Source organism: Poecilia reticulata, linkage group LG2 (genome assembly GCF_000633615.1).
Source record: "Poecilia reticulata strain Guanapo linkage group LG2, Guppy_female_1.0+MT, whole genome shotgun sequence".
NCBI lineage: Eukaryota > Metazoa > Chordata > Actinopteri > Cyprinodontiformes > Poeciliidae > Poecilia > Poecilia reticulata.
The window spans coordinates 21849295-21872079 of record NC_024332.1 but is presented as its reverse complement, the minus strand read 5'-3'; the positions used below and the strand labels follow the sequence as shown (position 1 = coordinate 21872079).

The 22785-nt window shown below is 41.0% G+C and overlaps 1 protein-coding gene across 2 annotated transcripts in view; it reads right to left on the bottom strand.

Annotated features, from left to right (window-relative positions):
• Window positions 1-22785, bottom strand: part of LOC103482332 (aryl hydrocarbon receptor-like) — a 38615-nt gene that overhangs the window by 6515 nt on the left and 9315 nt on the right. For both annotated transcript variants that reach the window (XM_008438429.1, XM_008438437.1), the window contains exons 2-9: window positions 21063-21253; window positions 4560-4657; window positions 3022-3111; window positions 1917-2031; window positions 1667-1794; window positions 1387-1589; window positions 1076-1185; window positions 76-217 (exon numbers count right to left, since the gene is read on the bottom strand). In XM_008438429.1, coding sequence (XP_008436651.1) covers window positions 76-217; window positions 1076-1185; window positions 1387-1589; window positions 1667-1794; window positions 1917-2031; window positions 3022-3111; window positions 4560-4657; window positions 21063-21253 — 1077 coding nt within the window. The remainder of the gene's footprint in view (window positions 1-75; window positions 218-1075; window positions 1186-1386; window positions 1590-1666; window positions 1795-1916; window positions 2032-3021; window positions 3112-4559; window positions 4658-21062; window positions 21254-22785) is intronic.

Genomic DNA, 22785 nt, shown 5'->3' with positions numbered 1-22785 from the left:
TGGTTCCCGGCTGCTTTGGACCTGGTTCTGATAGATTTAACAATCCACCAGCTGTCGGTGCGTCCAGCTACTCACCTTAAAGCTTTCTGGTATGCAATGATGAACTCAGGTCTCCCTCCTTTGAAGATGAGCTTGGCGTTAGAGTTCACCCATATCCAGCCTTTGGATTTGGTGAGCAGTCTGAACACAGTCAGACCGCTCTCTCCTGTTTTTATCACTGTCACAATAAACACACACTTTCAGTTAGAAAAATGGCATTTTGACAGTGTTCTCAAATATAGTAAACACTGTCGGTAAATAATGGCTCCTGCAGTGATACTGACATTTGATCAAATAACTCTCCAGAAAGAAAGAAATCGTAAAGTTAAATTTAAGACAGATTACGACATAAACTGTGGCAAAACACAAAYCTTGTTTTATTTTATTACAACTTTATGTGACGGACCAATACATATCAGTACGGTGTAGTAGATTTTTTTACTGTGGGGAAGTGTACTCTTACTATTTTAAGATAGTAAACTGAACGTTGCTGTTTGAGATGTTTTAAAATCTAACCCTGATTTAAACTTGTCGACAACTTCCTCCACGACCCGTGTTGCTTGGTCTTCATGATGCTGGTTATTCACTGATGTCTTGTTTCCACTGATCAGTGTGGCACGAGTTGATACAGCTCAGTATGCTAGCTCATGGTTTGGTGTATTCAGGAGAGCATTTCGACCACCAGCTTGAAGGCAGGATTAAACCCAAAGGCCTGATGTGACGTCATACTAGTGCGACGAGAAAYATTGTCCGTCTCATGCTTGTTGCAAGCAGTGATGTTTTTCTGTCCATTGCCCTGACTGCACTGTCTTCGTCCTGGGGAACTTTATTTACTAATTACTTGACTACTGGAAGGCGGCTGGTTGCACTTCATTTTACTTTGAGGTATCTGAGTAAAGACCCCATCAAAACAAATTAAAGATGTGAATATATTTGCAAGACACTGTAGCTCCTTGTTAAATAAACATCAGTGTTACTGGGTCTCCATTTAGCGTTTGTTTGTAATGCAGAGAAGACAAGTGAGCAGCGAACATACTGCGGATGTGGTTGTCAGCGCAGTACATCATGTCAGCGGCATGGATGAACTGGTAGCCTGAGCCTTTCATGCACAGCTCCGTCTCAGAATAACCCAGGATGATCTTCCCCCTGCAACAACCAAGCAGAGTGATGTTAGAGTACTGGTTCAACTGGTCTCCATGCCAACCAAAGTTTCACCTTTCACTGACAGCACAGGAGCTAAAAACACCTCAAATGAATTCGACTTGACTTCCGAATCAAACTCCTTGTTTGCAGACGGTACTGGGCTCTTAGGAGCTACTGGACTGTTCTGTAATGAAAACCACAGACCTGCTGTCGACGCCAGAGGGTGTGAAATCCAGCTTGTGCCTCGTCAGGAAGAGGAGCATTTTGGCTCTGATCTCCACAATTGACGGAGACTGGACAGGCACAGCGATGGCAAACAGAGCTACCTGGACACTTTTACAGCTCTCACTGTCCCTGGAAAGGTTTTGACCTTGAAGGTACTTCAAGCGCCCATTGAACTTCAGGGCCTGTTTCAAAAAACGGATTAGAATTACATGCTGGTTTTAGGACTTTATTTTTATTCCTGAATGAAGCATGGACAAACCAGGAAGCCGGAGGAGTTGTCCAAGAGACATCGGAAGCGACAGACAAAGCTCCTCTCCAGGAAGGAGGAGTTGTCAGGGGGGAGCTGCTCAGGGTTGTACATCACTGCATTTCCACAGTTCTGGGAGACTAAGACAGAAACACAGACCAAACATATCTGGAAGCAAGCATGGAACTCTGAAACTCACAGCAAGTCAAATAGACAGTGATTCTCATTTCATACGGTTCTTGCTCATTCCATCACCACTTACAGTCTGCATCTGAGGCGAGTGGAGGAGGGTTTAAGGCAAAGTGGAGCTGCTCTCTGAACGTGGCTCGGTCGTCAGTGTGGATGAGCTCAAACACACTCTGGTGGACCACGTCTGACTGTGAGGAGACAGACAACTGCGTCAGGACTCACTGGCAACATTCAGAACTGAAGCAAGATGGGAGTTCAGACATAGCTGTTTAACTTTTAGGGGTTTTGAGCTACAGTGAAGTTAAAATTATAATTCTTGATTATATCCAGCTTGTTTGGTCTGGAGATGAAGGGAACAAACAGCAGTTGGAAAATTATATGATTAAACCCGTTGCAATAAATCAACTAAATGCTAAATTAAAACAAACTTAAAAATGTCCATGTGCATGATTGTTTTTCTCATGTCTTTCTACCAAAGATTAGAAGACAAAAGTTTTCAGTTTGGTGCTTTGATCTCAACTAACCCATTTTTTTTTTGAAGGATAATTTTGTTTACAGAGACTTCAGTGTCTTACTTATTGTTACTTTTGTTTTGTTTATTTATTTTGGATATCTGAAATGTCTCCACTGTTAAAAGTTCTTTAGAAATTAAAGTTTATTGAGCTTTCAGAGGACGAACTTGCATTATTTGGCCATAAGCATGATACTACTTGAAAATCATCTCAAAACAACAATATTATAGTTTAACACAATAAACAATTAATTTTAATTTTATTAAAATAAAAACTATGTAGGGTTTGAATTATATTATTTTAATTGTTAACTAGCAGCTTCTTCTCAAAGCTGATATTGCATTGATATTGCAATCTTTAGTCAGGTGATGACTCATGATGTTTATTAAATCAAAATGTAAAACATTTTGTTTGTAACAGTGTCTACTGTGCACCAGTAGTGATGTACAGAGTGCCAGAATGCCTTTTTAATCACATTTTAATTTAAATTATGTTTAAAGGCAGTAGTAATTTAGTAATTCTGCAGTTTTTTAAAAATTGTGCAGCAGTTTGTGTTTATATTTGTGAATTATGCTGCATAATAATCAGACACTAGTGAATGGGTCTGGTTTCTCAGAAATGTGTGATGAACACGGCCTAAGCAGGACAGGCGGGCCTCTGTCTCACCTGATGGAAGCCCAGGTAGTCTTTGATGGTAGAGGAGGCGTAAAACACCATTCCTTCAGATGTCACCACCAACACAAAGCCGTTGAGCGCCTGCACAGGGAACACAAAAAACATGGTGTGAATGGCCAGAATCACCACAACTGATAAAGAAACTCAACCAGAACAAATTAGTTCCAAGCAAGAATCGTATGAAATCTAAGCTGCCCATTAAAACAATGAAAATACATGTGACTGAGTAAATGTAGCTATTTCCTACCCACCGCTGATTCTAACTGCAGAATGAAGACGTGGTTCAGATCAACATCATTACGCTAACACACAGGTTCTAAAGGTGTGTGAGTTAGCTTCCCTGCTAGCCTCTGGCTCCCTCTCTGCCTCATGAATGATGGAAATACATTATGAGTTCATTATGAGTTTGATATTTTACAAAAATGTTGCTTACTGCTAGACAAGAATGGAACTAAATCCCGTATTGGCAGGATTAGCAGATTGTTTCGCTGCAAAGAGGAATCTGTAGTGGAGCATTCTGAATGGAAACACTGGCAGAAAGCAGAGAGTCTAATAATGGAGGAAAACCTTCCAGAAAATCCTACATAAACATAAATGGATCACTGGGTGCTAGGACAGAACAGCTGTGACCTCCACTGGAACTGTCTGATAGAACTGAATGGAATCAGTTGCACATGAACACATGTTGGCTGTTTAGTTAACTTGAATAATTAGATATTTGGATTTATGGGTCAGTTTATACATGTAGGGATTTGCAAATGTATTCATCTCCATAGAACCTTTTCATGTTTTCCATCACAACCACAAACTCTCATATAGTTTGTTATAAATCTGTATCACTTAAGTCCACAGGGTAATTTAACATCAGTCATTCCTGGGAGAAAAGCTGTTAGAGGCGGTGCTGGGAGAGGCTCAGCATCCAACAGGACAACACACATGAATATAGAGCCAGAACTGCACTGGAATGGCTCAGAGCTAAGCACAGTCATGTGTTTCAATGGCACAGTCAAAGTTTAGACCAGAAACATTCAAATGAAAGGTCTATGGAAAATGTATTTTCGTCATCCAGTCTAACTGAGTTTGAGCTAATCGGAAAGACGAATGAGCAAAAACTAGTTTGTTGATATGCGAATCAACCAGCAGAGTGACCCTCAGCTACACATGTCAAAATTTTATTGGTTAAAAAAAATATCACCATGAATCTCCGCATCCTAATTACACATTACATTGAGTTGCTATCGCAAATAAAATGGCAAAAAAGCCGAAGACTGGCATCGTCATGTGACAAAATGTGAGCAACTTCTGCTTGGAGTGAATACATTCAGTGTGTAATGTGTTTGGTTCAGTTTTATATGTTGTTTTAGTTAGTAGTTAGAAAGCTGAAAGTGTCCAATCAGGAGGTGATCCTGGGCACAGCTGCCGATGTATAATCCAGCAGCTGGAACCTTGGTGACCCAGCTGTTGTCAGATGAGTGTAGCGCTGACGGCTTCAGTAACCGTTTCTCCACGGGGTTAACTCGTCCTCTCACCTGCAGCAGCAGCTCTCCTTCAGAGAAGCCAGTGGAGTCCATGTTCTGCTCGTTGACCCCCAGAGGCACCCGGCTGCCGCTACCGTTCTTCATGGAAGCTGTGCAGCAGGAGAAACACCAAAGTGGTGAGCACACATCTAAATGACCAAACAGAAACTGAAACTTTGTTTGATCAAAAAGCTGCATTCACCCTTTGGAATGACTTTTCATGCAGACAGTAAGGAGAGCTTCAGGTTCAGGTTTACTGTAGAAGCTTGTTATGATCTTGTGACAATCCTATCAGCTCCCATTGCGGAATAACTTTAAAACTGATCCATAAATATCGCTATCCATAATTGCTTCCGTAAACGAAGCTCTGCTTTGAGACGTCCATGTTCTTCTTCTGTGCATGCGGTCAGAAACCGTGCACAGAAGTCTCATTGCGGTCTGGTTTAATTAGTAGCATGAACGATCATGTAAAAAAAAAAAAAAAAAAAATGAATCCAACAAAAAATCTAAATTGAGCATCAAGACCTGGTGTGTGAACTGAGCACAATCTCAACAAAAAGATTACTACTGATCATCTCAAGCTCTGTGCTGAAATGTGTTGTGTATTACAGTTTGCCATGGCTCTATGGGTTTTATGGGCCCTGCTTCCAACTGGACCACATTAATTTTGCCAGATTTCCGAGACTAAAGCAAGTTGACAGAGAACAGTCAACAGAGGAGCACATTCATTAGCTGCCAGTGAACAAAGCCATCATGGACCACTGTTGCTATTACAAAACCAAGGTGAGAATGATTGGTGGCTGCGCTATCAGATAGCTTGTTTGAGGTTCACTCATAACCTGCCCAGGCTGCATACAGAACTACTAGCTCAGTGTTTGCTTTAGGCTTGCCTTGGCGTCTTCTCCATGATAGTCCTCTCTCTGTGTGGATCATTTTCCTCTAGCAGCCCTGCATGTTGCATCATGTTCACAGTAGAGTCTCCCTGTTGCTCCAACACATGCACACCAAATTCTTCCATTGTAACAATAGATATGTGTTGTTCTTCAGAGTCCTCCCATAAAGTCATGGCATGGCTTTGCAGACTGTTTATGTCTTTGAAAGCAACAGTTGTTCCTGCATCCCCTGGAAAGTCTATAGGTTTGATTATGAAGCAAAGACAATAAAATAGGCTCATCTGTACTGTAAAAACAGTCTAAGTGTTTTGGTCTAGTTTCTAGTTCAAATACCTGAGTACACATGAAATAAGACAAAACTAACTTACAAGTAACTTTTTAGCAAGATATGGGAGCTTGTTTTAAGACAGTGGTGCCCTAACCTGGTCCTCAAGTAGCCCTGTCCTGCATGTCTTAGATGAGTCTGTTCCAGCATACCTGATTGAAATGATTGAATGACCTCCTCTGCAGCCACCAAACGCTGCACCAGCCTGTTAAGTCAAGGGTTTGGAAACAGGACAGAGAAACTGGAGGACCGGGTTTAGGAAGCACTGAATGAAAAAGGACTAGTTCCACTTATGACATGGTGAAAAAGTCATTATAAGTGAAATAATCTGACAGTAGACTAGTCTTTTTCTAAATCAATATTAAGGAATTACTGACTGAAAACGAGCTCCAATCCTCAAAAGTTACTGCAAGTTTGTTTCGTCTTATCTTAAGTGTACTAACTCATTTGCACTAGAACCTAAACAAAAATACTTAGTAAGATTTAGTGGTTTTTCAGTGTGCAGCTCAGCAAGACCTCTAAGAGAAGGAAAACTGATCTGCCACCATGTCTATCCACACACACACACACACACACACACACACACACACACACACACACACACACACACACACGCATGCACACGCCTGCATGCACACGCCTGCATGCACACGCACTTTTCTGCATCTGTCCGTAGGGAGTTTAGCCAATGAGAATGTTTCCTTATCTGGATGGCCACTACAGGAAGATCCCAGGATCCGGCCGCTCCCTGAATGGCTGGCCAGGCCAGTCACGCAACTTTGTAAAGGAGGGAAGGGCCTGTCAGAGCTCCTCCTCCAACGCATGCAYGCACGCACGCACGCACGCACGCACCCACGCACAAGCACACACACACACACACTCCCTTACTCCACACTGACAACAAGCAACACCTCCTTCCTGATGGAAACCTGCAACTCTCCAAAACAACTGCCCACTGCTGTGCCTTGTTCTGTTCAGGGTTTCTGTGAGTAACTGGGCCTCCGTGTGGCACAGCTTGTTTTCTTTCTGCTCTGTGCTCTTCCTCCACAACATTTTCCATTGCCAGCACTCTGGCAGCGTATGTTGCTGCTGTGTGCAGAGGCACTGCAGAAGGACAAAGGGCTAGGTAATGATACTGTGAGAGCTGATACTGTGAGAGCAGACATCCCTCAGTAAAAAACACGGAGCCCAAGCCAAAGCAGCAGTCATTCCTCTCATTTTCTTCGACCCACCAAAGCTTATCCAAGCCACAATGTTACGATGTTTTAACTCCTGCTGCATCTACAGTGGGAATGTTTTTGCCCAGGTTGAGAGTAAAGCACTTTTAGCATGAGATCACACTTACACATCTGGACCTTTCACCACAGCTGGAGAAAGAAACAGCTGATGATCTATCTTATGTGCTTACCAACATGTCGGCATGGCTGACCACCCGGTCTGGATTTTAAAAGGAAACTGTTTTCTGCTCTGACTAAACCAGAAGGAGTCACTACTGCAACGTCTCATGCAAACACCCACATCTGTGTTTGTTTAAAGCTATGACTAAGACAAAGGTGCTGTTATCTGGTTGGCATCATCAGAAACCTGAGAGCCCCAGAGCAACAGGTAGTTCAAAGTCTCACTACCAGGAAAAATGAACTAAACAAAGGCATTTTACAGGCCGCAGACCGTCCTGCAGCCTGACCCTCCAACTCCATCAGGTTTCAGAGTAACCTGACACCACCACCAAGCTCTAACTTCCTGTTTCACAAAATGGCTCAGTGTGTGATTGATGAAATTGCAGAGCAGATTTCTGAAGCAGAAAAACATGTCTGCTGCTCAGAGAAGGAAGACACAGTTCAAGGATCCAGACTTTTAAAAGAAATTACCGCAAGCTAAAAAAAAAAGAAAAAAACAAAATCAGCCAGCTTGGCGCTGCTGACGATCAGATAGATAGAAAAAAATAAGAATGAGCATCTATCATATGGTTTACCATTTATCACAATAAATTTCTTATCATGATAAGAATTTTGATTAATCATTGTCACAATAAATTCCAATTAATGAGGTTTAAAAAACCACAAAACTGTCCATATTGTTTGGATTACTTTTACAATTTGACTCCACTGTTTGTTCAATAAAGGTTTGTTTTTGTTGAAAAAAAATGTGTGAAGTTAAGTCATTTTAACCTCGTCACTGTCCAAGGTCAACAGATGAAAAATAGCCTTTTGACAAATTCTGGCACATTCACAAAAATGATAATGGGCATTGTTTCTACCAAATAAATGTAATCCATAAATATCAATACAACTGAAAATATACTTCAAAGTAGGTATTGTGTGGAGTTTAGTGATACAAATGAAAATGAGAGGAATGACTGCTGCCTTGGCTTGGGCTCCGTGTTTTTTACTGAGGGATGTCTGCCAGTCACCTTTGTATGCGACTGGTGTCCTAAATACACATATTACATATAGAAATGTTTTTCAAGAGCACTATTTGTGTTTGTGGGGATATAATTATTGTATCAGTTACACCGTTACATAAAAAAGAAGGAATAATTGGTTACTATTATCAATTTTATCATTGTCACCATATTATCACAAAATATTGTGGTAAAACTTTAAGTCCATATCGCCCACCACTAGAAGCCACTCAGCCTGGGCAGCAGAGAAAACCGGATGGAAACAGCTAACCTCTCCAGTCCTGAATAAATGAAACTGAGCAGGGAAGCAGCAGAAAGCCTGTCAGTGATGCATAGACGAATATTATCTTGATTTGAAAACATTTAGTTCCAGTAGATCCTGAGCAGAGATCTGTGTTCTCACGCAGTGCTAACTGCCAATAGGAGCGACTGCAGCAGGTCTTTCATCCTTCCACTAACGGTCCTGCCTGCTCTCACCACCTACTTCAAAGTTCTGCAAGGGACACAGGAACAGACCAGCCTGTAATATTTCACCTCAGTGACACCAGCTGTTCACATGGAGTAAAACTAGCAGGTCTACGCAGACCTAACCTAAACTGTTGCACTGCTTGTTCTTTCAGAAAGCTTTTCCCTTTCATCTCAGGCTTTCATAGGAGTGGAAATTTATTCACGTCCTCTGAGCCAGCTTTTCAGTGCCAAGAAGGTTTTTATTCTGGAGTGTAGCAAATCCTCGCAGAGGATGGGGTCCAGTATAACTTAGAATCAATTTATATACACAGTCTGGTTCTTTAATCTGCTAAATACAAATTACATTCTGTTCCTGCATGCTATCACTCAGCTGTATATGACCAAGCATTACCATTCATTAATATGCAGGTTTATAGAAACAATCCACCAGACTTGATCAAACTGCCTGCTGCCTTTCTGTTTTGGTTGATGCTGAATAGAAATTGAAAATGAAAGTCCAATCTTTGATCTTCAAAACCTTCATCTCAAACAGATTTGAAGTCGGTACCGCCTGCTTCCCGGTACTGAGGTTTCAAAAGGTTTCAAAACCAGCAACATTTGTCATACTGTTCCAGTGCTGACCCGATCCCACCTGTTGTTGCACACTGTTTTAGCTGATTGGGTGAAGGCTACTGAAATGTTTTTCTTTTCACAATAAAGGCACAGTCAGTTTTTGGAAATGATTCCACCCGTATGAACCATGTGATGCTTCTAAAGGCCATGAGCAGCATGTCTGTTTAGCAGATGACTGACTGCAGGCTACCTGAACATATAAACCAACTAAATACTCAGCTAACATCAATGTGTCATAAATGTTACTCTATAAAATATAAGACGGCAAACAGGTAGATTCATTCAGCGCAATGTTTAAACTTTAACAAAATAAAGTTTTTTCTAAACTTTATGCATCGCTATCAAAACAAAAAAAATAAATGTATACATAACTTAAATCATAATTCAAAATTTATATTATGTGGAAACTTGGTTTATTTAATTTAGGTCATGTCATCTACTGCTGTTTTTTGGTTTTAAATGTAAAAGTAATCATGACATGTATAGATTTTATTTCATACTTTTGGTTTGTTGCTAAGATGTTGTAAACCAAGTATTTTTCTCTTATATTCCTTGACTCCCAAAGCAGCTCAGGTCTAAATAAAATTTAATAAAATGTAATGCATGCTGCTGAAAACAGCTACTTATCTTGCTCATAGGCAACTGAACTTTAATTATGCTCCACTTCCTGTCCGTTTTCATATCCATTCATTTCAAGTTGAATTTGCGATCAGTATCCATATTTGTCAGAATGTTTTCCTGTAGTCTCTCTGCAGCAGGTCATCACATCCTGCTTCATCAGCACAGTCAGCAATGTGGAAATGGAATCAGAGACAAAGGAAGTAAAACTCTTGTTTGCCGAGTTGGGCGTGCCGCACAAGTCACTACAATGATTCTTATCAGTCTGGAAGCACTACCAGCTCTCACAGGAAGGAAATCATCAACAGTTTGAGGCAAAAACACCAACTTTGCTTTCTAAGTTTAGCTCTCAGATGTTGGCAGCTGCTGATGGACAAAGCCTGGTGTAATCACCACTACAACAAGTCCTTCAGAAGCCTGATCCATCTGAATCGCAGCACTTGAATAAACGCAGCGCTGCATCTTCTGTGGTTCTGATCCAACTGCCAGGCTCCGAGTAGGGACGACAGCTGATTCTGGTTGAGCACATAAACAAACACAGCTTTTCTGGAAAAGTCAAACTGTAACAGTGAATTTGAGAGGAAATGTAGCGCTGCGGTTTGAAGCTGGACAGACTAAGGATAAATCTTCCAAAGAATGGAAATTGGGGGAAAAAAAAGAGAAAACCTGATTAAATCTGAGTCCCAGTGGTTGCCATGGGCTCTCACGATATAGTGAAAGACGAGTCCGGATGAATCCTTGCGCAGCGCCGTCTCTGCTCACATGTGATGATGCTGAGGGAAAACACAGCCGCTGGTCCAGTCGACCGGACCCTCACACCAATCTCCTCATAGTCTCTGTTCACTTCCATAACATACAGAGCAGTTTGCTGGCATGTATCGGATATCCTAATTACTAAATCATATCAAACTGAAGCACATGCTGTGGTGTTACTACGGCAACTATGATTGCTAACAGGCCCTAGTTGTTTTTAACAGTCTTGGAAAGCTACTCCACATTTTTCTCTGATTTCTAACAGCGTCACACAAATATGTCAGCAGCAGCGAGCCACAGGCTTTCCAAAACACCCAGAGCTGCCTGAGAGAGTCACGCTATGAGGCCATCAGCGCGCTCCTGCAGAGATCTGCCACTCTGAGGCAGCACGATAATGTTTCATTATCTACTCTGCAGATCTCACCCCCAAAACAGCTTATGTTTGTTCTCCTCTCTAAACCCTTTTCTTTTACCTGAAGATTTACAAGATCCGTATCTGAAATCCTAGACATGTCTCCTCTTGAACGCCCATCCTTGACTAATGTTTTGACGGATAATAGTGATTTGTGATAAGACCAGCGGCTGGAGCTTTATTCTGTAAAAATTACTCACATAAACAGTTTTATCATGATCCACAAGTCTTCCTGTCTGGCTGTGTCTTCCTCACAAATATATTTTGGGTAGTTCTCAGGCAGGTGAACGTTTTGGCTATGTAACAACCTCGCAGCACTTCATGTAGAGGGTTTCCCCCAGGAAACCTGTTAAGCCTGGTGGCAGGGTTGCTAGGGCAGTTCACCAACGGCCCACCATGTTTAAGAGTTAAAAATGTTCTAATTACAAAAACTTGGAGGTCCACAAGAAGGCATCATAATTTGAAAATAATGAGGCCAATGGGCAGGTGCAATTGGTGCGCACACCCTCCGTCTTTACTGGCACCGTCACTGGTGTATAAAAAGCCCTTTAAAAGAAACAGCACTTAGCCTGGTGGGGGCGTCAGGTTATAAGTAAAGCCTGATGGTCTGCCAGACATATAAGAAATTGTGGAGAAATCTTAAATCCAAGTGTTTATTTTATTTTCTTGATTACCATCACAAAACATTTCACAAATGGGCATATTATGTACAGCTCAAAGAATTACTTTAATATTTTTTGATAGTGAAATAGGAATAGTTAGGATTTTCTGTTAAAAAGTCATCAACAATAGTAGAAACGGTGTCATGTCAGTGACCTTAGCTAACAGAAAGTCGTGGAAGTTGCGGTTTTAGCCGATTTCTGCCATTTAACTCCACTCCAACTGAAAAAGTTTATATCTATTAGATATCAGAGATGACAAAAAACTGCTGTATAGGTCTCATTTGCAATAAAATTTACCTTTACATACTCCTAATTTCAGACAGCAGCAACTCGGATGGAGATGCTCAGCTGCAGTAGCTCACCTGAACATTGGTGGCTGATTATCATAACAGAGCTGGAGGTTTAAAACTCACATAACCAAGATCTCTAAAGAAGCTTTCCAACTGGAACTATTGTTTCCTGATGCAGACACACAGAAAAAAATCAAAGTTAGTCAGTTAGGCAAGAGGCTGGCTGTTCCACAAAGTGGTTCTTACATTTTGTACTAATATAAGTTAGTGAACCACCAAAGAGGTTGATCAACACTTTGACATTTACTGCATGAGGAATATTAAAAGGTCAGTAAAGTTTATGTGTGCACAACAACAAACTATTAAACACACCAGTGACCTAAACTAGCCACTCCTGTTTAGTTCTAAGCAGCTTGCTCATTGCCCCATTATGTCTCCATTCCTCTGGCCAATCCGCCTCCTGTCCCCTCTCCTGTCTGGGAAAACCCAGAGTTACATCAAGGAAAACATCATGAACAGAAAGTTAGCAGGGCTGCAGCTGAGCACATGTTCATGGAGCAGATCCTTCTTTACACAATGCAGAAACATGTATGCAATAACGTCTTCACCTGAATCCAACAAACATCCTGCCATTAAGGATTCTAGCAGCTTATCTTGTCATGCTGTTATGAGTTGGAATTTTCTGACGTTCATTAGAAGAAACTTTGATGTTTTTCCACAATACCATGACAATCAAATCAAATACAAAACCATTGAGTGTCAGCAGATATTAAACAGATCAGACAGGTTGTTTAGTTTGTCACAGTTTTCTGAGCTGGATCGTTAGTCAGTCTGACTAGCTCTTAGAAACTTTCCTACAGAATCATGGTGATATGAAACTGTTCTACTAGAGGTGAGCGAATGAACGCTGATAACTAAAAAGACACTCATAAAATCCAAACTAGCCCTTTAAAGAAATAAGTTGGTTTCATACCTCTCACAAAGGAACACAATCCAAATAACAAGTGGTTGAAACTGAAAAAGTGCATCATTAAGTAAATGTCATAGCTATTAAATATTGAAAAAACAAATGTTTATTTTTCATGGCAAATCAAAAGGTAAACTAACTATACAGCTTCTCAAAAAGTCTAGAAGACTTTTTTTCCATTTCCATCTTATTTTACTCTCAGTTGTTCCTGCTGTCTTGTTGAAACCCCCCCTGCACTTCAGCTAAAAGAATCAGCCTTGATCTTGGCTTCTCAGATGTCCTTTGAAGCTGCAGTCAGCTTGCATAAACTTTGCTCAGGTGAGGGTGAGTCTGTTTTCTGATTGGAGATAATTGCCTGACTGAAAAGTATATATATGGTATGATGTTACTGTATGGAGAGAAAATCTAATGTCTCTATGCTTACAGCAACAACACACAGGCTTGGTGTGGTGAATGAAGAGCAGGTTGGTCTCAGCAGCAGCTGTGCAGTGTTTTGAGAGCAGAAATGAAAGACTGTACCACCCACACCACGATCCAGTGGGCTGTTACGGGATTTGGATCAGGACTCAGTAGTACACATGGCGCCACACTCTGAATACTGATGAGCCGTTTGCCATGCCACTTTGGTCATTTTTTCCCTTTAAAGAAAATACTTGCTGAACTAACCGCTGCCAGCCAATCATTCAACTAGACAGCCAGCAGAGCAGACGGACGAACACAACCTCACTCGCAGTTCATTCACTGACACGCATGTGGAGTTATTGTTTTTCTTCAGACTGAAGGTTTATTTAAAATATATGAACGTGTTTGGCTGCTGAAAAGTTTGATTTCAGGTCTAGTAATGAAATAGTAGAAAGTAATAATTTCATACAACTGTTTCTGCAAAGTATTTCTGGTTGTTAGCAAAATGTCAGAATATACTTAATCTAAACCTTACAACCTCAACTGCCAGAGACTCGACCAGGACACTGTCAAACTTCATAGGATGCATTGTCTTAACTCACACTTCAGGCTTAAAGTTGCAGTATGCAACATTTAAAAAAAAAAAAATCTATTTTTTAAAAATATTTGTTGTCACTGTCTCTTAACAGTATGAGGCAAATAATCTGTGAAAAAAAAAAAGCTCCTCCACCTCCTCTCAGTGCTGCTATTGCTCTCTGAAGAAGTGCATTTTTACTGCAGTGTCTTAGAGCTGCCAATCAACTTCATGTACTCGTTGCTCAATATGCTAATGGCAGAGAAACAATCTAACATTCCAGGAAAACTGTCATCGGTCATTCGGTGGCCATGCTAACTAGAATGAGCATTCACAACATGCTCTGCTGTCGGGGAGAAGCCTTAGTGTAGCAGAAAGCAAGGGGGAGGTTGTGATTGACAGCCCTAAGACCCTCCTTCTGGCTCTCATTGGTAGTTTCTGACTAAGCAATGTATTTCTACAATTAGCTCAGGGAGAAGGCAAAGGAGCTAATTTTTTTATTTTTTTGCAGATTGTCTCATATTACACTGTCACCACATAGTGAGAGTTTGACCAAATACATAAAAAAAACAAGTTTCTTAAAAAAGTTACATAGTGCAGCTTTAATTTGCAAACAGAAAGCCTTATGACTCCCATATACTCGGGCGTACTGTGTGCCGAGCCGACTCCAAGTGCACTTTCTGAAGACAGTTAAGACTTCATAGTGGAGCTTGCCGAATGCCTACATTTGTTGTGACAAATTCCTTCATTTTCTACAATTCAAAAAGATACCAGCATGACTGATGAGCTAGTTGGGCGTCTAGCCCCATTTCTTCTCCACCAGCACAGACACCACACACTTGTCAGTGCTGCACAGAGTGGTATTCTGACTGCTGAGTGTCCTTTAGGAACTGGATAAAAACCAGTTCCTAAAGGAGTTAATGTAGTTTTAGGAAGCAACACATCGGTGTTGAGTTAATGTTTTCTGCAAGTTGCTCACACAGCAGCAGCCAAACCCAATGTGCAGTAAAATGCTCTAAAGGATTAGTGACATATTGACACATCAGCTGTCTGGCCTTCTTATCCGTCATCAGTATTTTTAATCTGCATTTTGCATATGTCTGCATGTTTGGTGATTTTGTATTATGTGCTCCCATCATTTAAAACTGATCTAAGCTCAAATAAAGCAGAACTTTCCAAAGAACACCACTAATAACATGGCTCAGTATCAGAAAACAATAGGCCTGCTTTGTGTGCCACACCTGTGTGAATTCTTCCTGCAGACAGCTGAGGMAGCTCCAGCTTAAACGGCTCCTTCATGGTGTTTATCAAGATGAACGCCATAAGCTCCATGTCAAAACTGGATGATKCAACTGCGCTCTATACAAGTTTCATCTGACTGAAAATCGTCAGATGTGACGATGGGCTACAGCATCAGAGCCCCAGGTTAGATGCTAACTTAGATTCTGGATTACAAATTGAAGATCTTCCCCCCACACTTCATGACTTAGAGCCAGTTTCAGCTTAAATGGATACATTGAGACATAATAACAGCTATAAAAATCCACCAATAGCTGTCCAGAACTTCTGCTTGAGTTGCAGTCCTCATGTGATACCACCCATCCTGGATGTCCAATCTTTAAGTGATGTGTGTTTACATAGGATCACAATCAGCTTTATTCTCAAACTTTGTGAACACAAACAAGGAATCTGACTTTGGTTCCACTCTGCTTTCATCTTGCAGATAAACATGTTAGAAGAATTAAATGAACAGATCATGATTTATGATCTTAGATGATAAATCATGATCCACTTTGTCCAAGGGTCTGAACAGATCAGAGGAGTTTAAACTCCTCCACCTGTTAGAGCCTCCAGCAGCTGCCATCTTGTTTGTGTCCCCCTTTACCTTCTAATACAACAGCATACATATGGTGCTCACAACTGGAGAGTTCATAATCTCGTGGTGGTCATCACCAGTAAATCAGCTGTGTTTTATTTGTTTGGGAAAATTAACCTTTAATATAAGGTTCATAGAACTTTGCAAAAATACTCTTTCAATTCAATTCAAAAATACTTTATTAATCCCAAAGGGAGATTAAATGTTGTTGTAACTCATGAATTTAGATTCTTTAAGGAGTTATTGGAGATTGTGATGGCTGTTGACAGGAAAGATCTTCTACCCTACGTATTCACACCCCAACACAAAGGATTGCATAATTATGTAAAAGTAATGAAAGAGAAAAGGATGCATTATTTTCAACATTTTTCGGTGGCGTCAAAAGCTGCAACATGTTCATGTCAGTAAGGTAAGAACTTGTCCTCTGCCCCCAGCAGCACTCAGAGAAAAGGCAACAGGTTGTGTTGGTGAGTGTCATCAAGGGAGATTTTAGGAGTTTTTCTTCAGTCAGCTCAGTATATATAAGCAGTGAACAGCATGCCTGTCCCGCCAACGTGCAGAGCAGTAGAAGCAGGTGAAAGATTGTGAGAGGAAACAGCAGTGGAAATTCACGGCCCATCTTATAACATGCATCATGTCTGTTTTTACTCCCCATGCAGTCTAGTCAGTAAACTGGACCTATGAGCGTCAGCACCTTTATGTTCATGTAAAATGAAAGCCATCTCATTGTGATGATGCAGTACTTGGAGAGAGGGTCTCTGTCGCTGCAGCAACCATATTTACAGACACACAATTACAAGAATCCCAAAGCAAAACTAACAGAGATCCATACTTCACATGACTTATCATGCCTTCAAAGTCTGAGCATTCACCTAGCACACAGCTAATGTTGGAATGCTCAGGTCACAGTGGCAGTGGGTGTGGTTCACACAGAGGGTGGAGAGAAGGTAGAAACACTGAGGATGTGTTGCTTCCTAAAACTACATTCTTGCATACTCATCATTCCTGCCTGTCAAGTGAAAATGTTTCTGCCACAACATTTTCATGTGACACTATTAATTCGGAACTGGCTTCTCCACGTGGTTTAACTCATCTACAGAGCAGCGCTGCACCCCGAGCCGTTCCCCTCCCACAGGAAACCAACCACACTCTTCACACAGGATCATAAAGAAAACATTGTTCACTGCACGGGCTAAGCTATGTACCGTTTCTTTTCAGTCTGCATTTCACGGCAAGTGAAACATCCTCACAGACGGCTGTGCTAAGAAAAAGGGACTTGCTCGCTAATCAGCATTCAGACCTGCTGCAAGAGTCATTAGAGGAGCCTACACAACCACTGAAACAGGCTTCAGGCAGAGTCCGTGCTAGGAGGGGCCAAAGAGGGCCTGCAGCAGCCGGACAAGCACAAGGTTAAGTTTTGTTCTCTTCTTTTTGCTGAAAAGGTCATCAGTCAGGAAAGTTCCCAGTAATCCAAAGCCTCCAGTGTCAGACAGCATGGCTACACATCATTTAGGACCAGTTTGAATTCTGCCTGGGGTTTACACTCAACATATCCTGGTAAAAAGCAGAATTATTTTTCGGTATGCTCCACTTTGTCCAAGGGTCTGAATTATCTGCTGTTGAGAAACCATTGCTGCCTTGAATTGTGGACTCTGTTAAAGTTGTAAATGTATCCAACTGCTAACTTTGGCCTGTGACGTATGTAATGTTCAAGTTCAACATTATGAATCTTACCACTTTCAGCTTTAAGCTTAGAAGAGTACATCGTGTGAAGGTAACTAAATTAATCAATACAAAAAAAGCATCCCTTCTGAAGATCATCTGCAACAGACACTGAACTAAAGGCGTCTTGTTGATGGGGAACCAACAGTCGCTGAAGAGTTATCTGCAGGACACTTAGCGCATGGTAAAAAAGTGCATTTAAAACTTTCAATCAGATTTGCAATTGAGTCACCCGGCGTTAATATGGAGAATAAAATTGATCTGGAAGATGTTAAATAAAAGCTGGGAGAAGTTACGCTGCTAAATGAAGCTCTAAAAGCGAAAGCAGTAAAATCCTAATTAAGATAATAAGTCGGGTTTCCTCCAGACTCCAATCTCTAATTATAGTCAATCAGTCATAATGTCTGTGGACTCAGTCCAGGTCAAGTTGGATTTTGTAGGTCCAATCTAAATATTAGCACAGATTCTCCAGATGCACGGTAGAAGTTGTGAGGCTGCGTGTTCAGACCGCAGCAGGTGAAGCGCTGCACGCATCTCTTAATTTAAGTGGAGTTGATTAATTTCATTGTGCTATCAGTGTTTTTTTTTATCACTGCGGAGAAAAAGTTAAATGTGTTCATCTGGTTGATTAATATGTGATGGAATCTGGGTTGTCCAACTTGTTGAAAATTAGTTAAACCGCATAAAAATTAAAGGCATCATAAAATCTGAAGGATGAAAATAGAATATGACGGAAAATTTTTGACACCGTCAGTCAAAATGTCAGACAACACAAAAGTCTGGCGCGACATCCGGGTGTAAACAACCTTCCTACATTACGAAGAGAGAAGAGCAGAGCTGAGCAAATTTCACTCTGATTTGAACTCCTTGATTTCCAAAAGTTTTGACTTGCTGATTTTAGGAGACTCTGATTTCTGTTTAATATAAATAGCAGCCATTCTGCAGCAATCTGTGACTACTTCCTGATATCAGAAACAGAGGCGATGTCACATTATGTATAACAGAGGAGTTGCTATGAAACTGGTGCACTAATTTCAAATCAAATGATTGATAGAACTGACATAATGAACTGGCTTTAGCATCTTCTGTATTAGTATTTAATAGAGGTGTGCCGATCGATCGGCCACCGATCATAATCGGCCGATTTCCGTGAAAAAGTGTATGATCGGTGGTCACCGATCAAGGTCTCTTGTTGCCGATCACACAAACCGATCACCTGCATCTCATTTCGCAGCCTGCCTGTGCAGCTGGTCTCCTCTTCCCTTCACACTGCACAAACGCGCAGCAACAAATCCTAAGCGATGTGGAACTATAACGTACTGAGTGAATGGGGATGTTTGCATGTTGCGGCGGAAAATTGAAGCACGTGGGGTGAAGCACGTCAAAATGCATCTACACGACGAATCTAATATGGCATAAAAATAATGCCATACTTGACGGAGTTTGGCTACATCGAGGCTCACTGCAGTAAAAATGACATATGGAGGATCAGATAGCAGGTAAAGCAGCGCACAGCTACAAACACTCACCCGGATTAGTATGACGGTCAGAAAGCTAAACAAATAACCCGCAAAATTATTTAAGTCTTCGAGCTGCGATGTAAGACGCTGGTTCTGTTCTTACTGTTGAACCGCTGCTACGCTACAGGTAGTAATATTTCACAGACGGAGCGCTGCTTCTGCTCCACCTGGTAGTGACTCTCACACCGAACCTCTGCTTAAAGCTGCAGCATCTAACCTAAAAAAATACATTTTACATACATATTAAAATTTTCGCTGTCCTAACATGAAACAGATCATCTCTAAAAAAATAATCGATCTGCTCTGCATAATTACTCCGCTCAATCAGAAACAGCCAATCAGAACTAGCAGTAATCAGCTAGCCACCATGCTATCAGGAAGTTTTCATTCAGTAACTCAGGATTGTTTATTGTAATGGAACCTGTATTTGCCTTTGAATGTTAAGTTTTATACTTTAACTTTTTTTGGCAATGTTGAGAGGTTTTGTATTGGCTCTTTGCATTATTTAGCCTCTTCAGAGCCTTCATATGTTATCAGTCTGTTAAAGATAGTATTATTGATAGCAGTACAATTTGCAGAATGCCTGTTTTGTTTAGTTTTCTTCTTGGAAAAAGTTATTAAAAACAAGTTTTTGTCTAAATTAAGGTGAATTTATGGTTCCTTTTTCCATATAATGTAACTGGTAGTGCTTATGATTAAAAAAAATAATAATTATGTGATCGGTATCGGCCCTCATGGGTGATCGGAATCGGCAGGAAAAAACCTGATCGGCACATCTCTAGTATTTAGCATGGTTAGCATCACTAACCATAGACATCAGTCTCTCAGGATGAAGACCATCCTGAGAGACTGAGCTGCCACAATAATTCAGAAAAAAATCACTCTCAGACTAAAGTTGGTCTTAAGACCAGCTTATGGTCTAGAACAGCTGAATGTAGGAGTGGATGATACTGATGTAATGAGTGTTCAAGGTTGCTCCCAGAAAACTTGCTAAGCCTGGTGGTTGGGCACTAGGGCAGTCATCCATCCAGGGGTCTGTCGTGTTTTTGAGTTAAAAAAATGTTTAAAGTTGAAAGGAAATTTTAAAATATCACTCGATAATTGTGCGCTATTTAAAGATTGGAAAATTAATACCTGAACACCAACTATAAAGTCTTAAAAAAAAAGGCAAACATTTTAAAAAGACTTAAATAAATAAATAAACTTAGCCTGGTGGGGGCACAAGTAAAGCCTGGTGGCCCGCCAGGCTTATAATACGCTGTGGGAAACACTGGTGTTGTTCCATGTATAAGACGACAATATCACAATAAATGAGAACAAATTTATAAAGCAGTCTCAGTACATCTGACTGGCAAGGAATGTAACTACTCTCAGTGCTCCTATAAATGCATCTTTTTCCTTCAATCCTTCTGGAAAACTCAAAGAGTTACCAAGACATAAGAAATGGATACCTACATGTTCAATATGAGGGATTACAATAGAGTTAACAACACAAAGAGGATTGTTGCAATATTCTAGTCCAGAAGGAGAGAATGCTGATGCTGGGTTTCCTTTAGGTACAAACTTTTTAAACTACTTGGAATAATAAACTGAGCTTGCTGCACTTGCTCATAGTGATTTTTTTCTGAATTATTGTGGCAGCTCAGTCTCTCAGGATGGTCTTCATCCTGAGAGACTGATGTCTATGGTTAGTGATGCTAACCATGCTAAATACTAGAGATGTGCCGATCAGGTTTTTTCCTGCCGATTCCGATCACCCATGAGGGCCGATCGCCGAACTCCACTGGAATTTATGTATGATTAAATCGAAACATTTTTTTTTTTTGGAATTAGATAGCTGGTTGGTGCTACATAGATAAACTGAATGGAATTATTGAAGTTCGTACCTCAGCTTGATCAACAACAACATATTAATGAAATTAGTGAAGGTTTAAACTAATAGGCAGGTGTCCATAGCAACATGTGATCCTTGCCCCATGCAGCATCAGATTGGAGATAATTGAAGTCTCAGACGGCTTACCTTTAAAGTAGCTCTTGACCCTGAGGTATCCCACGCTCAGGCGCAAGACGGACAGCTTGTCCAGGCGGGAGCGAACCTCATCAGGGAAAGGCAGCAGCTCCATCAGCCGGTCCAGCTCCCCATTCAGCCGATCCCGGTGGCGCTTGGAAGGGTTCGATTTAACAACTTCATTGTTGTCAGCGACCTTCTTCCTGAAGGGTGAACAGAAAACATGCGTTCAGTAACGGAGGAGTTCAAGCCTTACTAACCAGCTATTCCATCAGCGTAACATCTGCTGTATGACGTGGTGATCAGCCACCAAGACAGACATCACTTATCTATCAATACAGAACCTCCTCTCATAGGTCTGAAAGTGGCTCCACAGAAATGCCATGTTCACAGCAAGTCCAGACTGACAGCCTCTGCAGTCTGACTCAGGTGATTACTGCTGATATTCTCTTTGCAGTTAGCCGACATGAAGCTGTGTGCTTTGGACAGCACTGCTTTGTTTTCACTGTCAGAAAGGGAAGTTCTCATTTGGATTGAGCCATATTAAACAGGAAACACATGGTGATTTTACAGAGCTAGAACAGGGAAACGGGGGATGGTCACATCTTCATACCGCTTAGATCACTGCTGACAGAAATAACACGCTGACAAGAACAAACTCTGTCACAACACAGCATCTGCTTCAATTATTACATTAGACTAACAGTGTATTCAATCCTGCTTAGTCCGCCTTAATCCAACTCAAGTTTGTTTGCCTAGTAGAAATTTTAGCTTGTTTGGGTAGGTGCGAATGCGTAATCACACTCCGATGTGGACCAAGAAATTGAACTCTGGTCCAGCCTAAAAACCTCAGTCTCCATTTAGTTGAAGTGAACTATGATGTTGTTCAAATGCATATGTGGATGCAAGCAGACTAGAGACAGCTGACGGTTAAATATTTAGGCACTCCTGAATGGCTGCCATGGGAGAATAAAGGATTCCTCAAACATGCATAAAAGAATCAAAGCAATACTCAGATATGTTTTGATGAAGGAATGGCATGATGTGAAGCTTAAACTAGACCAGGTTCAGCAGGTGAAATCGTTCCCAACAATACATCAAGAGTGAAAACAACAACTACAGTCAAACCCAAAATAGCTTTTCTTCTGATTAAACCACAAGGGTCCTGGAAGTACGTCTAAACTAGATCCAAAGGGAAGCTGATTAACCATGATGTACAACACTGCACTGCTTGTCTGCAGGGTGATGGAGGTTGCCTGATTTGGGCCTGTACCCGGGTGCCTTCCACTCATCAAGGCGTTTTCACCAATACAGTCAGAGAACTACTCTGTTTCACAGATAGCAATAAAATGATCAGAAACACAGCCGCAGAGCCATCACACAGTGGCTGTACATCAAACAAAAGCAAAAGAACAAAAMTAAAATCCTGACAATATTAACAACCAAACAGCAGATGAGGAACCCCAGTAGAGCTGTGCAGAACCTGAGCAGACAAGCCACTATAACCTAACAAGGACAGAATTATAACAATAGTAATCACTTATTATGCAAAGTACAATATGTCATGCTCTTTCCTTTATGTATTAAATCCCAGGCTTAGAAAAGCGGATGATCATGGAGTAAAAAAAAAAAACAACCCTTAATGCTTCATGTAATATTTGCTCAACCTCTGAAGCCTGAATGATTGTGATCTAAACAGAACAGACTGAGCCGGCTATTTGTTTAATCTCATTCT